Genomic DNA, 12,486 nt, shown 5'->3' with positions numbered 1-12,486 from the left:
GGTGGGGCGGCCGCAGCTTCTCGGGGCAACCTGCGCCAGGGGATCACCACCTGCACAGGAAAGAATTTCTCCTTAATATTTAATCTAAATCTCCCTTCTTCCAGTTCGAAGCCATTCCCACTCACCCTATCACTCCATGCCCTTGTGAAAAGTCCCTCCCCAGCTCTCCTGGAGCCCCTTTAGGCACTGGAAGGGGCTCTGAGGTCTCCCCTTCTTCGCCTTCTCCTCTCCAGGCTGAACCCCCCCAACTCTCCCAGCCTGTCCTCCCAGCAGAGGGGCTCCAGCCCTCCCAGCATCTCCGGGGCCTCCTCTGGGGGCTCCAGAGCTGGAGGCAGCACTGCAGGTGGGGTCTCACCAGAGCAGAGGGGCAGAAGCAGCCAAGCCCACTGCTGCCTACACCCTTGCTCCAGGTGCTCCCAGTTGGCTCAGCCTAAACCCACCACCCTTCTATGGAGCTGAGGAAGATCAGAGGGAATCTGAGTGTGTAGAGCTGCTTTCGTCCTGGCTTTGCGGAAGAAACCAAAGGAAATGCCTGTCTTAAACTGAAACCTTCCCTGAGCGAGGGAGCCTGTTATGCAAAAAAAAAAATCAACACTTTTTAACAAAAGAAACACCCAAGAGTTGTTTTACAGCTGTATTTTGGAGCACAGTTAAATCCTCTTTGAAATAATCTCTGGTGTTAGGGAACAGGGCCATGCATTATTTAACTTCTGTTACCGTAACATAAACTGTACGGGAGGACGGGAGGACAGACAGGACCAATTTCACGACACCGAAGGCAGCTGGGTGGGAACCACCGGTCCCAGCGTGTACCAGCGCTGTCCCGCAAGCCCTGGCTGGGAGGTGTGGGTCAAACACATCTGATGGAGGAAAACCCCTGTGTGATGGCAGGTTGGGGTCCCCAGAGGACCAGCATGGGATGTGACCCTCGCTGCTGCTGCAGCAGTACACAGGAACCTGCTCAAGGACCCAAAACCTCTTCCCAGGGAGTGCAGCAACATCTCTGTGCAAAAGACTGCTTCGTGGGGGAACCAAAATGGGGGAAAATCTGCCTGGCTGCTGTGCCAGCACAGACTGGTGCAAAAAAAACCCTCTTGTCTGGGGAGCTGTGGATAAATCCTGCCCTGCTGCCACCGGTGAAGTCTGCTACGCAAGGGCCAGCCGTGCTCCTGTGTGCATGAGGAGCTCTCGACCCCGACGCCTCGCAAGCTTTTGGCCAGCTCAAGGTTTATTCCTTTAGTGCAGACAGCAAGGGACAGAACGCCCCTCCTGCAAGGCGAACCCTTCTGCGTGTAGCTATCAGCAGGACACCGCCACGCAGCAGCCCAGCACCGCAACACACAGCTCTGTGTCCATCAGCGATGCTCGGGTTCGGCAGGAGCCCAGCGGGGCTTGTGGTCCTGCCGGTGGGGAGACGTTCATGCGATGCAGCCGGGCCGGTCCCATCCAGGACCCATCTTCCCTGCGGCAGGGGGCCAGGCTGCCCGCCTAGGTTACACCCAGCAGCTCTGTCGGGTGTATCTGAAATACAGCCCATCCCGCTGCAAAAAGCCTTCCCACAGTAGTTACCATCTGCAGTGCACATCCTTCCCCAAGTGCTCTCTCCGTGTCCGAGTCCCAGTACCGCCCTGGAGCGGAGCCGTACCTCTCTTTGGGACTGTGCTGCTCTTTGTAGTGCGACTGTTTTGATACTGTGATTTCCTTTCCAGGCCCATGGGAGGTGGCGTGCTCCCGAGTGTTCGGGTACCCTCAAAACCTTAAATACGGGTCACAGGGTTGATCTCACCCAGGATGAGCTACCTGCCACACAAACGTTCTCTCTCCAGAAGAGACGAGGAGGGAGGCCCATCAGCTGGCGCAGCCTTCCCCGCGAGGCGACCTTGATCTCTTGCCGCTTCTCAGCTCAGGCAGAACGAAGCAGTCTTTTGTCCCTGCGTCTCAGAGCTGGCTTGTTTAGTACCTGGGCATCTTCTGGTTGCCCAAACTTCCCCAGTGACTCCAGAGCTACAGCCTGAACTAAAGAGACAACTCCCTTCTGCTTTCTCTGCTACACATCCCGGTCGAGACAGCCGCGAGGATGGGGCTTTGGTCCAGCTGGAGCCTGAAGCTAGATCTCCAGAAGCCAGCTTGTTGCTGGCCTTGCCGGAGAGGAGGTGTCTTGTTCTGGCACCACGGACTTCGGATCGAAAAGAAAAAAAACATACATATATCGAAACAAGCTTAGGGTTTCTTGAGGAGCCCAAGTTCATCACCTCTCCCTGCGAGCCGAGGAGTCAGTCGATGGGGAAGCAGGCGGCTGGCACGGGCGCCCTGCGGAAGGGCAGGCTGGAGCCGCGGAACAGCTGCCCCTGAGGAGGAGAGAGCGGAGGGTCAGGGCAGCCGTGCTGAGACCCGGCCGGGGAATCGCAGCTGGGCTGACAGGGACCGACCCGTGCTCATCGCGGGGCTGCGAGGCCTGAGCACCCCGCAGGAGACATCGGGGTGAGAGCCCGGCGAGTCCTGGGGTTGGGCATCCCCCAGGGATGAGCGACGGAGAAGGGCAGAGCCATCTTGCTTTGCTGCATGCAATGCATTCGCCAAAAGTTTGCAGGCTGCAAGCTCGGGGCATCTAACGGGCAAGACCAGCGCTGCCATGCCTGGTACCAGTGCCAGAACTGGAGGGATGGGAACAGGTTACAGAGCACATCAAGGATGTGGCACAGGCACTTCTTGGGCAGCACTGGAGACGTTGGGAAGAAGCAGAGGGAGCCCAAAATCCATCTGTGCCCTGCTCCCTCACCTGAGCACTGAGGTACCTCCAGCAATGGATCCAGGATGTAAATGCGGGAGCGTAGGGAGGGAGGCCGGCACGCAACCTGCACGGCAATGAGAAAGAGCTGGCACGGTCTGTACAGATGTCACATTATCCAGACAGGTAACACAAGAGCAGCGATAAGTGTAAGCGAGGACACGGAAACAGTGTCCACACCGGGCTGAAGGCCAAATGACCAACTCGTCATTTACAATGCAACAGATCATGTAATTTAATTACCCTGGAGTGTCCAAACAAGGAGCGTTACCTGGATACACCAAGTCCAGTACTATATGCTGTGTCTACACCTTCAAGAGCGAGCACATATGGAGACGTTACACCAGCTGCTTGGATCCAGTCCCATTCCCACCAGCGCAAAGGCAGAAGACTTCTTCCAGCAGTGGGACTGGGAATGCTACCTTGGTCCTGCTCCTGTCTGCACCCACCGCCGCATTAGGAGCTTTGCTTTCCCTTGTGCTGCTCCCTAGAGCCCGCATGGTCCCTTTGATCCCTTCTGCCTCCGGTCTCGTTCAGATCGGACCACACCACCGCAACTCACCCTATTTCTCTCCACTTCAGCTCTTATGCTGCTCTCATCTGTGCCCTCTGATCTAAAATTATAAGCAACCTGGGACAGGAAACAAGCCAACTCTGCGAGGTGCCATATAGTTTACGGTTCTGTATGAAAGCTTTATGATCGTTAGCAAAGAATTCAGACAACAAGGGGCTGGAAGAAAGGAAGGGAAAGCCTTAGATCTCAGTGTGATGGACATACCCACAGTTGTTCACTGCCATGAGATCGCCCACGAGAAGGAACGGGTATGTCAGCATGCTCACGGCGATCTGAAAGCACAGAAAACCGGTAGCCTCTCTTATGTTCATCATGTCAAAAAAGCTAGTCCCAGCTTTTGCACGTTAACAAAGTTATCGTCCTCTTTGGAGACAAAGTACAGAGCAGCCTTTGTCCCCAGATCAAGAGCTCTCACCCCACAGCCGCAGGAAGAGGAGAAATGACACGGCAGTTGCCTACGTACCCCCATCACGAATTTGGTGTAGCTCCGGATCACCGATGCCTGGCTGAACTGCAAAGAGAAACCACAGGGATTGTGGAGGAGGTGGATGACACTTGGGCTGTCACCGTCACTACACAACGCCCCTCTGAGCCTGACGTGATGGGTGTGGGGCAGGGGAAGAAGGCAGAAAGCAACAGTAATCACACAGCATCCCAGCTGAGGATCAGGGAAGGCATTTGCTATCAAATGGGATCCCCTAAACTGCAGCTGAAACAGCCCTGAGCAGACACTGCATCTTTAGTGCTTTTACAGTGTTTTACCCAAAGCCCAGCGTCTGTTTGTATTAAATTAGCCATTAACTCCTTCCAACTGCAGGTGCTTAGTATGGGCCCCCCAAACCCTCCATCAGGCACTTCCACTCACGTTATCGTCCACCGCGTAGGTGTTGATGAAGTGAGCCAAGAGGTTGCAGCACCAGAGGAAGATGACATCCCCCAGGATGTGAGGGACTAAACCGCTGCAACGGCAAAAAGAGGGGCGTGAGGTGCAGAAGGCGCCCAGTCCTCCCTCCCTCCCTCCACCAGCGTAGGAGGAACCCCACTCCCCCAAAACACATCCTTATTTTGGGAGGAATTGAAGGAAAAAGGGAAAATTTGAACATAGGCAGTTCCATCTCCCCCTGAGGAGGGCCTTCGCTGCTGTGAGGGCGGCAGAGCAGTGGCACAGGCTGCCCAGAGAGGTGGGGGAGTCTCCCCCTCTGGAGCCATCCCAAACCCGCCTGGACGCCGTCCTGTGCCACTGCTGGAGGTGCCCCTGCTCTGGTGGGGGGTGGGATGGGGGAACTCCAGAGGGCCCTTCCAGCCCCCACCAGTCTGGGATTTTGGGGAAGAGTTTGCCTGGCCTTCAAACATGGTCCTACGTGTGCTGCCAGCTGCTGCGGCCAGAGGATGCTCTGGAGTAGGAAGTTTGGGATCTGCCATGTGGGCACAACTCAGCCAAGTCCCCTTGTTCTTCCCCAAACCCCTCCTTGGCCCAACTCCTGCTCCGAACCCCAGGCGAGGCACAGATGAAGTGGGTTTGTTAAGCTCGTTGTGCAGATGCTCCTCAGGATGCAGAAGTTGTTCATCTCTCTGTGGAATCTCCATCCTTTTAGAAATCAAAATGAGAGGGGTTGTTCCCACAAAACCTGCTCTACTGCAAAGCAGGATTAACTGGGGGCAGCACTCCAGTCCCCAATTTTCCCAGTCTCTGCTGCCACATGAGAGCACAGGGACACGGGGTAATGTGCTGCTTTAGCGTACGGCTCCCATTGACACGCCAGCTGGAGCTCCCAGCAGCACAAACACCCCCAGCTTCCACAGCTAATGGCACGAAAAAATTTAAAAAAGCATTCCAGAGGGTTTCTCCAGTTTGTCAGAGGCTGCGGGAGCTCTGTTGCACCAGCACGGGCATCGAGCACAGGGCCTCCTGCTTTGGTTGTGCAGTCGTTCCGCTGTGAAAGGATCCAGGTGTGTGTTAAAGCTGCCTGTTTCACCAGCAGGTGTGTTCAGACTGAAAATGAGCCTGTTGAGAGCCACACGAGTGTTTGCCGGGCTGGGAAGAGCCACCTCCAAGCACACCAGTCCGAGTCGTTGGTTTCTTCCCAAACACAAGGCTGCCTCTCCGGAGCAGGGGACCAGTTTTCTTTCCTGCCGTGGTCGCTGCAGCAGCGGAACAGCACCGGACTGCATGCTCCGATCCAGCCTGCTGTGCTTGCTTGGTGTTAGGGTTTACACTTTTTTGGAGACAACCTGTGTATTGTCAAGGCCCCGGCAGCTCTGGAGACGCAGCCGAGGTCTCGGGGGTTATGCACAGCAGAAGTCTTCAATAGAAGATCTGCTGGCTTAAAAGATGTGATACATGAGAGCAATGGACAGCACAAAGAAATCAAAGCCCTCTGGTCCCAAAGAGATGGTCTGCTTTGCATTTATCATTCAGCCTTTGTAAAAAATCCTTTCTCTAACTCAAAGTCAAGTCTGAAGCAGACTCCTGAGCTGCTGCAGATATAACAGGGGCTTAATAAAGACCAGAAACAGAGGGTTGGTTGAGGACTGGGCCATGGCAGCCATGTAAGTAAAACCTCACCCATCTGTCGATAAAGAATCAGATCTTTTGTTCCATTTGCAATAAGGATCCCATCCCTCTCTCTCCTCCATCATCACAGTAATGACGGATGCTGGGCCTGAGTTTGCAAGGTGCCTGGAGACCAGGGGTCTGAGGGTGCTGCAGAAGGGGACTAATAAACCCCAATTCGTTTGTGCTACAGCTCTCACGCCCAGCGAGATGTCCAAGGAGATCTGGACTAGGAGTATTTTCAGAAGATGGCAAGTCATTAAAAAGCTGAAACAGCAGCAGGCAGATGGTGAAGCCCAGATGTATGGTGATGCTACCCAGCAGGAGAAACCCCAGTGCCAGGCAGGGCTGGGACAACCCATCTTCGAGGTGACCGTGCACAGCAGGTTTGGAGCCCCAGAACATCCTTCTGTCCTGCTGGCAGGCAGAAGGGGGCTGCAGATATGAGAGGAAGCAAGATAAGTCCATCCCCTGAAAAGTCTTTATCTCTAGCCAGGCACACATCCAGAGCGAGCGTGTGCTGCTGTTATTGCTGCGTAGAGGTTACGAGGCCATGAGAAATAAGTTCACCGCAATGATTTTAAGGGAGCGGACGTGTTTGGATTGCGTTAGGAGGGCTGCGAGCAGAAAAGCTGCAGTTTGGTCCTACAGGTGCCGTTTGTGTTCCCTTCGCGGCAGTGTGATTTCCTAGCAGGGCTGTAGAGCACGTACAACTTCAGAGCCCTCCCGAGACATTTTGGGTTGTGTTAAAGCCTTTCCTGTGAACTATTAAGTTTAATTAGGCTACCAACAGTGTTTATTTTATGTGGAGGAAGGGAATGCGGCGGCTCCTTTCACGTTATTTCCTCAGGAGGTGGAGGAGAGGGACGACTGCTGGGCAGCACGCTCCAGCCATGCCCCATGCACAGGGAACATCCCAGAGGAACCTGTATTTAACGGAGAAGATTCGGGGCTGCACAGCTCAGCAGAGAAGCTGTGGGCTGCAAAAGGAAGATGCAGTGACACTCGATTGACAGGGTCTCCGCAGATCCCTGGCCCTTTCCCCCCCTTGGGAAAAGGACACAGTGAGACCCCCTGCGACTGCTCGCCTGTTCCTGATGCCTTCATGTTTCATCTGGAGGCCCAAATTTTGTGACTGCAGAGCCAAAGGCATGAGGCTTGAAAGCCCCTCCTGAAATTTCAGAGCTGCCTTTACTGTTATTAAGATAATAAAGCCAGTTATCCCCCCACCGGGAGCGGAGGCAGCAGGTGGTTCTGCTTTTATACAGATGTAGAAAAAAAAAAAAAGCAAGAAGTGTTAATTAAGGGTTCAAGCAAAAAGGTGTCTGCTAGACTTCCACTTCAGTGACGCCATCAATTCACCATGCTTCGTAAGCAGCTGGAAGTGCCTTTCAGCTCTTTCTGGTCCAGGCAGTGACGCCGCTGAGCTGGGAAGCACCACGCTCCCACCGTACGGGCAAACCTGCTGCCAGCACGAACCACCTGCTCATTACAAGCCCCCACGGTGCTCTTCAGGGGAATGTGCTTCTTATCCAGGCCCCGGCTTTTACTTCAACAAGGGGTCTCATTGTTGCACTTGATCTTGGTGCCTGTTGCACAAACAAATGCTTTAAATGGCCCTTCACTGAAACACAAAGAAGCACCAGAGGGAAAAGAGAGGTAAGAAAAAATACAGAGTTTTCTTTGGGCTCTGAAGGTTTGATTGAAGATAAGATCTGGGGCAAACTTAATGGTCAAACTGGAGCACTGTCAAAGGCACAGATTTAATCTGTGCTCACGGGAGTGATGTGAGAGTCCCGTGCGGTCAGACAAGGTTTCAGATGGGGGGAGCTCAGCACCACTCTGAGGTTGGCAGAGCAGCCAGGAGAGCCACCGGCGCCTTTGGACGATGGTAGAAAGTATTTAAACAACTCACGTACACAAAGAATCCCAGGATCCCTTCTTCCTTAAATATCCTGCCGATGGCGCTGAACACACCGCTGCCAAAAAAGGAAAAGAGCTATAAGTGTGCAGGGGCTGCTCTGTCTCTGTCCCGCACAGCTTCGCATGCACTCTGCAGCCACCAGCCATAGCAGCGTCCCCCCGAAGCCACCGTGCCAGCAATGCAGCAGGCAGCTCTGTTCTGCTCCTTCTCCTCAACCCCTCAAGGAGGGTCATGTTCTGCATTCTGCCAGTCTGCAATAACACCTGGGACAACGCTCGACTTGCTGACAACTGTTTAAATGCTGAAGCTAGAAGAGCTCTGCTTGGCTTTGCACGGGTGGATACACGTGCTGCAACTATGGCACATCACATGCTTTGACCAGGCTGATTCTCAACCCAAGAACCCTGTCCTGCTGCTGGGAGCTCGCGCTGGCAGTCGTGGGCTAGCTGCAATTGTGTCTAGTATGCTTTCAGGTGGCTTCACCTGTAAGTTTGTCCTGCAGAGAGGCAGGTATTACTGAAAAAGGCTTGGAAAGATCTTGCAGACTAGCAGGGCTGCACCAACACTTTGTATGACCCGCTCTGCCTCCCTGCTGACTTCCCTTTCTGTTAACACCTAAAGCAAAAAGGCGGGAGGCTCGCTGTGCGGTCAGCAAGGCGCGTTACAGCCACCAAAATCCCCACAGGCAGAAGGCAGAACAGAGGCACACCAGGGACTGAGCCCACCCTCCCCACATCCTTTCACCCCCAACTCATCCACCCTCTAACCACGGCTCAGATTCACTTTTCTGTCTCCTAGACCTCCTCGGTTGCCAAACTCCCACTGCCTGGGAGCATCTGGCACCACTGACTCCTGGACTCACGCTTCTGTGTGCTCAAACTCTCCAGAGCTGCAGCCGCTCACCTGTATTTGACTTCCCGACCTACAAACTGGACCATGCAGCGCATAGAGATCACTAGGAGGAAAGAAACACAGGAATGATAAAACAACAAATCCAGTTGGGGTTGCAATGGACGTGAAGGAAAACACAGCCTGACCTTTCTGCCCTCCCTTCCCTCGCCTCGCATCACCTCCAGCTCCTCTCGGTTGTCCTAATCATTGCCAGACTCATTAGAAACTGCAGCTCTCCCCTAGTCTGGAAGTAGCAGGAAGAATTTCTGTCCCTAACCCCAGTGGGATCGCTTGGACAAGCTCTTGGATGAATAGGGAGAGAGCACCTTGCTGCTCAGCTGGGTCAGTCCCTGAAGGCCAAGCCAAGCGTCAGCCTTCCCAAACAACTGCTGGAGACCTGCGTCCCTTCTGCGGTTTCATACGAAGCCATTTCTCATAGAGAAGTATGTCAAGGAAATGGGGTTTTGGGGTGATCCCCAGCCAGGGCAGGGCTCCGCAGTCTGGAGAGGGCTGCCAGGCAGAGGGACAGGACTCACCGTGCAGCGGATGCGAGACAACCCGGGACATGCACTGCATCATCATCTCGTGAGATGTCTGGGAAGGGGAGAAAAAAAACACACCTGTAGGAAAACCTGCACTGCTCTACCTGCACAGATCAGGCCCTTTCCTTAGTGTAGTGACACCCACTTCAGGTCCCTCTTTTGAAATATGTTGCTCATGGTAAACCTCTGTTCCTATGAAATATTTAATAGCTGGATACAGAGTGACTTCTAAATACTACAGCCTTTTCACCCAGAATTTCCCTCCAAGTGATTTCACCCTCAGCCCACAGTTTAAGCTTCCTTTGCTCTCCAGGCACATCCCCAATGCGATCCTCCTGTTAACACGCAATATCCACTTCTCACCTCTTTCACCACTTTCCTAAGGGAGGTCTTCACATCATCCTTGTTAGAAACGTGCTCCATGTCTTCCAGCGGAAAGGCCTGAGTGGGGAGAAAAGAAACAATATGGTTAAAACTGATGGAGACGCTGACCCACAAACCCTCGATGTCTGAGGACAGGAGGAAACCACAAGCAGTTGTGCTCTACGTGGGAGAAGAAAAACAGGCAAGAAGGAACACAGGAGAAGGAAGGAGGGAGAGCAAAACAGGGGAAGAGAGGGGTCATGAAACTGCTTACAAAAGGCAAGAGGTTGTTCAAATAAATATTGTCTAGAAAATAAGTTTTGCGGATACGGGTACCGTTGTCCTCCTGTCCTGGAGGACTATTCAAAGCGCTTAGGAGATGGAGAGGGACGGGCGCTATATTCCTCCATGCGCAGTCGTGGCTGGGTGCAGGCACATGCAGGCTCCCTGGCTCGGCTGCAATAGCACAGGCCGACCCTGCAAGCTGATTTATGGAGGGAGAAGCCGACCTTTACCTTCTTCACGCTCCCCCTGGTGATGGTTGATAAAGTGCTTGAGATGAGGCGAGGAGTAAGACCGCGGAAGAGGCCTCTTTTCCCATCCACTTCCACGATGTGTCTGGCTGGGTAAGAAAACACCAGGCTGCCGTCAGTCGGGAACTGGCTGACTCGCGGATAGCACCCCAAACACCTCCGGCATGTAGCCAAAACCGCACCAGAGCTCAGCACAGCACGGCAGCCGCTCTGCGGTCCCACCGTAAGTGATTTATTATAACAGTCCGAAATAAATTTCATATAGGATGCAAAGAATTCTTAAGTATTCTGTCCTATCTGTCTAAACTGGAAGGATAGCTCCAGTATTTTGGGCTACTTGATTGTTTTGCTCACCCGAAAGGGCTATAAAGCAGTTTGGACTGAACCAGGGTAGGGAGGGATGACCGTGTATTGTGCGGTGTCACCTCCTCCCTCTGCCCTGAGGGGTCGGACTCAGGGTTAATATGGATCTCGCAAACCCAGGTTCAGTTCCTGCCCACCACCTTCTCCCAGGAAAGTTTCTTCAGGTCTCCAGCCAAAAAAATAAGCAAATAGATGCAACTTCTCCCTGATGCAACAAGGTGGAACACGACCCACCACGTGTTTGTGGGTACCAACTGCTCCTGCCCCCACCCTCTGCTGTCCCAAGCGAAGCCAGGAAGGCTCTGCGCATCTCCATCACCCAAAGCTGTAAATCTGCTTGGAAAATGCATCTTCCAAAGGGCAGCGTCGGAGCATTTCCAGTCCCGGGTGTCCCAGGACAGGTTTGCAGTGCTTACGTACCGCTCCTGTGCTGGATCTCCCCCACCCCATGGTATCCATGCTGTCTGATTTTGGGATTGGCCCAACTCATCTCTCAGGGCTCTGTGGCCCCCTTCCTCCCAGCAATCCCGCTGCGAAAGCAACCCCAAAGGTTACAGAGTATTCGCCTCCCTCTCCTGCACTGCTCCACTCACAAAGAAAGAAAAACAGTACTTTATTTTCCTTCTTAACATATTACCATCCCTTTTCTTGGTATTTCTGTCCCTTTAGGGCTCCATCTACAATACAAACGAGCAGGGCAGGGGACCAAGTTATTGCAGGGCTGTTTTGTAGCGAAGAAAAGCGCTTCGCTGTCTCTTAACACATGCAAAACTCTCCACCGACAAACCTATGCCACCTAAACCCCCACCAGCCCCTTCGCTACGGTGCAAACCCACAGCAACCTGCCATGGGAAGGGGACGCAGCACCAACACCGGGGCCGCCACCTCCTTGTCCCCAACAACGGGTGGGTAAATATGACGGCTTTGCAACTGGTTGTAGTGGTTTATGTCTCGTTGCAGCTTTGGGATGATCCCAAGGGGAGGCAGGAGGTCGGCTCGGTTGATCGGTAGCTCCCAGCCCCATTTTTGGGCAGGACCTCACGCTGGCAGAGAGGGACGTTCACTCACCGTAGGTGAAGAAGCCGGGCAGGTACAGGACTTTCCTTCCCAGCACGTTTCTTCCAACAGTTGGAGGTAGTGGCTCATGCCCGACCTGCAAGAGAAACCCGATGAGCAGGTCCCTTTCCCGGCATTCCCAAAGCCCCCCGGCCACAGGGTCTTGATCCCAGTGTCCATGAGCTACCGAAGGGCCACATCCCCTCTCCATCACCATCAGATACATGGGGGTGCCATGACATGGGCAGTCCCTTCCCCATCTTATAGGGTCGCCAGGGTACAGGGGGTCCTCAACCCTCCCATTTCATGGGGGTCCCTATTAGAGGGGTTCTCGGGATACCCATTATATAGGGGTTTCCTGTCCCTCCTTATATAGGAGCCCCCACTGCAGAGCGTATCCTTATCCCCCCCATCTTATAGGGGTCCCCACTGTACAGGGTGTCGCCATACCCTGCCGTATGAGGGGGTCCTGATGCCCCCACTATAAAGGAGTCCCCACTGTACAGAACTCCTCAACCCTACATTATATAGGGATTCCTATACCCTGTTATATAGGGGTCCCTGTTGGCGTGGGTATCCTCATTCTCCTACAATGTTTCCCCGTTTTACAGGTGCCCTTATGCTCCCAACTCTATAGGGACCTCCATTACATAGGGTGACCTCATCCCCTGTTATATACGGGGGTTCCCGTTGGATGGGGGTCCTCACTGCCTCCTAATATAGGGGTGTCCCCCCCCTTATATAGGTGCCCCCGTTGTGTCCCCTGTTATAAAGGGGGTGGGGCTGTATATATAGTGGTCCCCAGCATGGAGGTCTCCATAGCAGCACCTCTCCCGTTACACTGTGGTCCCGATCCCCCATTACACGTGGGGTTCCCGTCCCCCCGGTGCCCCCCACC

At 53.9% G+C, this 12,486-nt stretch overlaps 1 protein-coding gene across 1 annotated transcript; it reads right to left on the bottom strand.

The window, feature by feature from the left end:
• Positions 1–2,273: 2,273 nt before the first annotated feature.
• On the bottom strand, positions 2,274–11,814 carry MTCH1 (mitochondrial carrier 1). The gene is made up of 11 exons (XM_009891739.1): positions 11,601–11,814; positions 10,152–10,258; positions 9,637–9,714; positions 9,268–9,325; positions 8,744–8,795; positions 7,836–7,895; positions 4,228–4,321; positions 3,826–3,873; positions 3,567–3,634; positions 2,780–2,855; positions 2,274–2,348 (listed from the first exon to the last, which is right to left on the bottom strand). The coding sequence occupies exons 1-11, from the start codon at positions 11,812–11,814 to the stop codon at positions 2,274–2,276; spliced, it is 930 nt and encodes a 309-aa protein (XP_009890041.1).
• Between the last annotated feature and the right edge of the window lie 672 nt (positions 11,815–12,486).

The sequence above is a fragment of the Charadrius vociferus genome, unplaced genomic scaffold (genome assembly GCF_000708025.1).
Source record: "Charadrius vociferus isolate BGI_N301 unplaced genomic scaffold, ASM70802v2 scaffold819, whole genome shotgun sequence".
Classification (NCBI taxonomy): domain Eukaryota; kingdom Metazoa; phylum Chordata; class Aves; order Charadriiformes; family Charadriidae; genus Charadrius; species Charadrius vociferus.
Note: the sequence above shows the minus strand (reverse complement) of the source record. Positions and strands in the feature narration are given on the sequence as shown.

What these genes read in the sequence shown, in the direction of transcription:
- MTCH1 (XM_009891739.1), bottom strand. Translation starts at nt 11,814, where the DNA reads ATGTATCTGATGGTGATGGAGAGGGGATGTGGCCCTTCGGTAGCTCAT. An exon ending in TGTCTCGCATCCGCTGCACG is followed by an intron (nt 8,796 to 9,267) that starts GTGAGTCCTGTC and finishes CTTTCCTCCTAG; the next exon opens with TGATCTCTATGCGCTGCATG. An exon ending in ACACCAAATTCGTGATGGGG is followed by an intron (nt 3,635 to 3,825) that starts GTACGTAGGCAA and finishes CTGTGCTTTCAG; the next exon opens with ATCGCCGTGAGCATGCTGAC.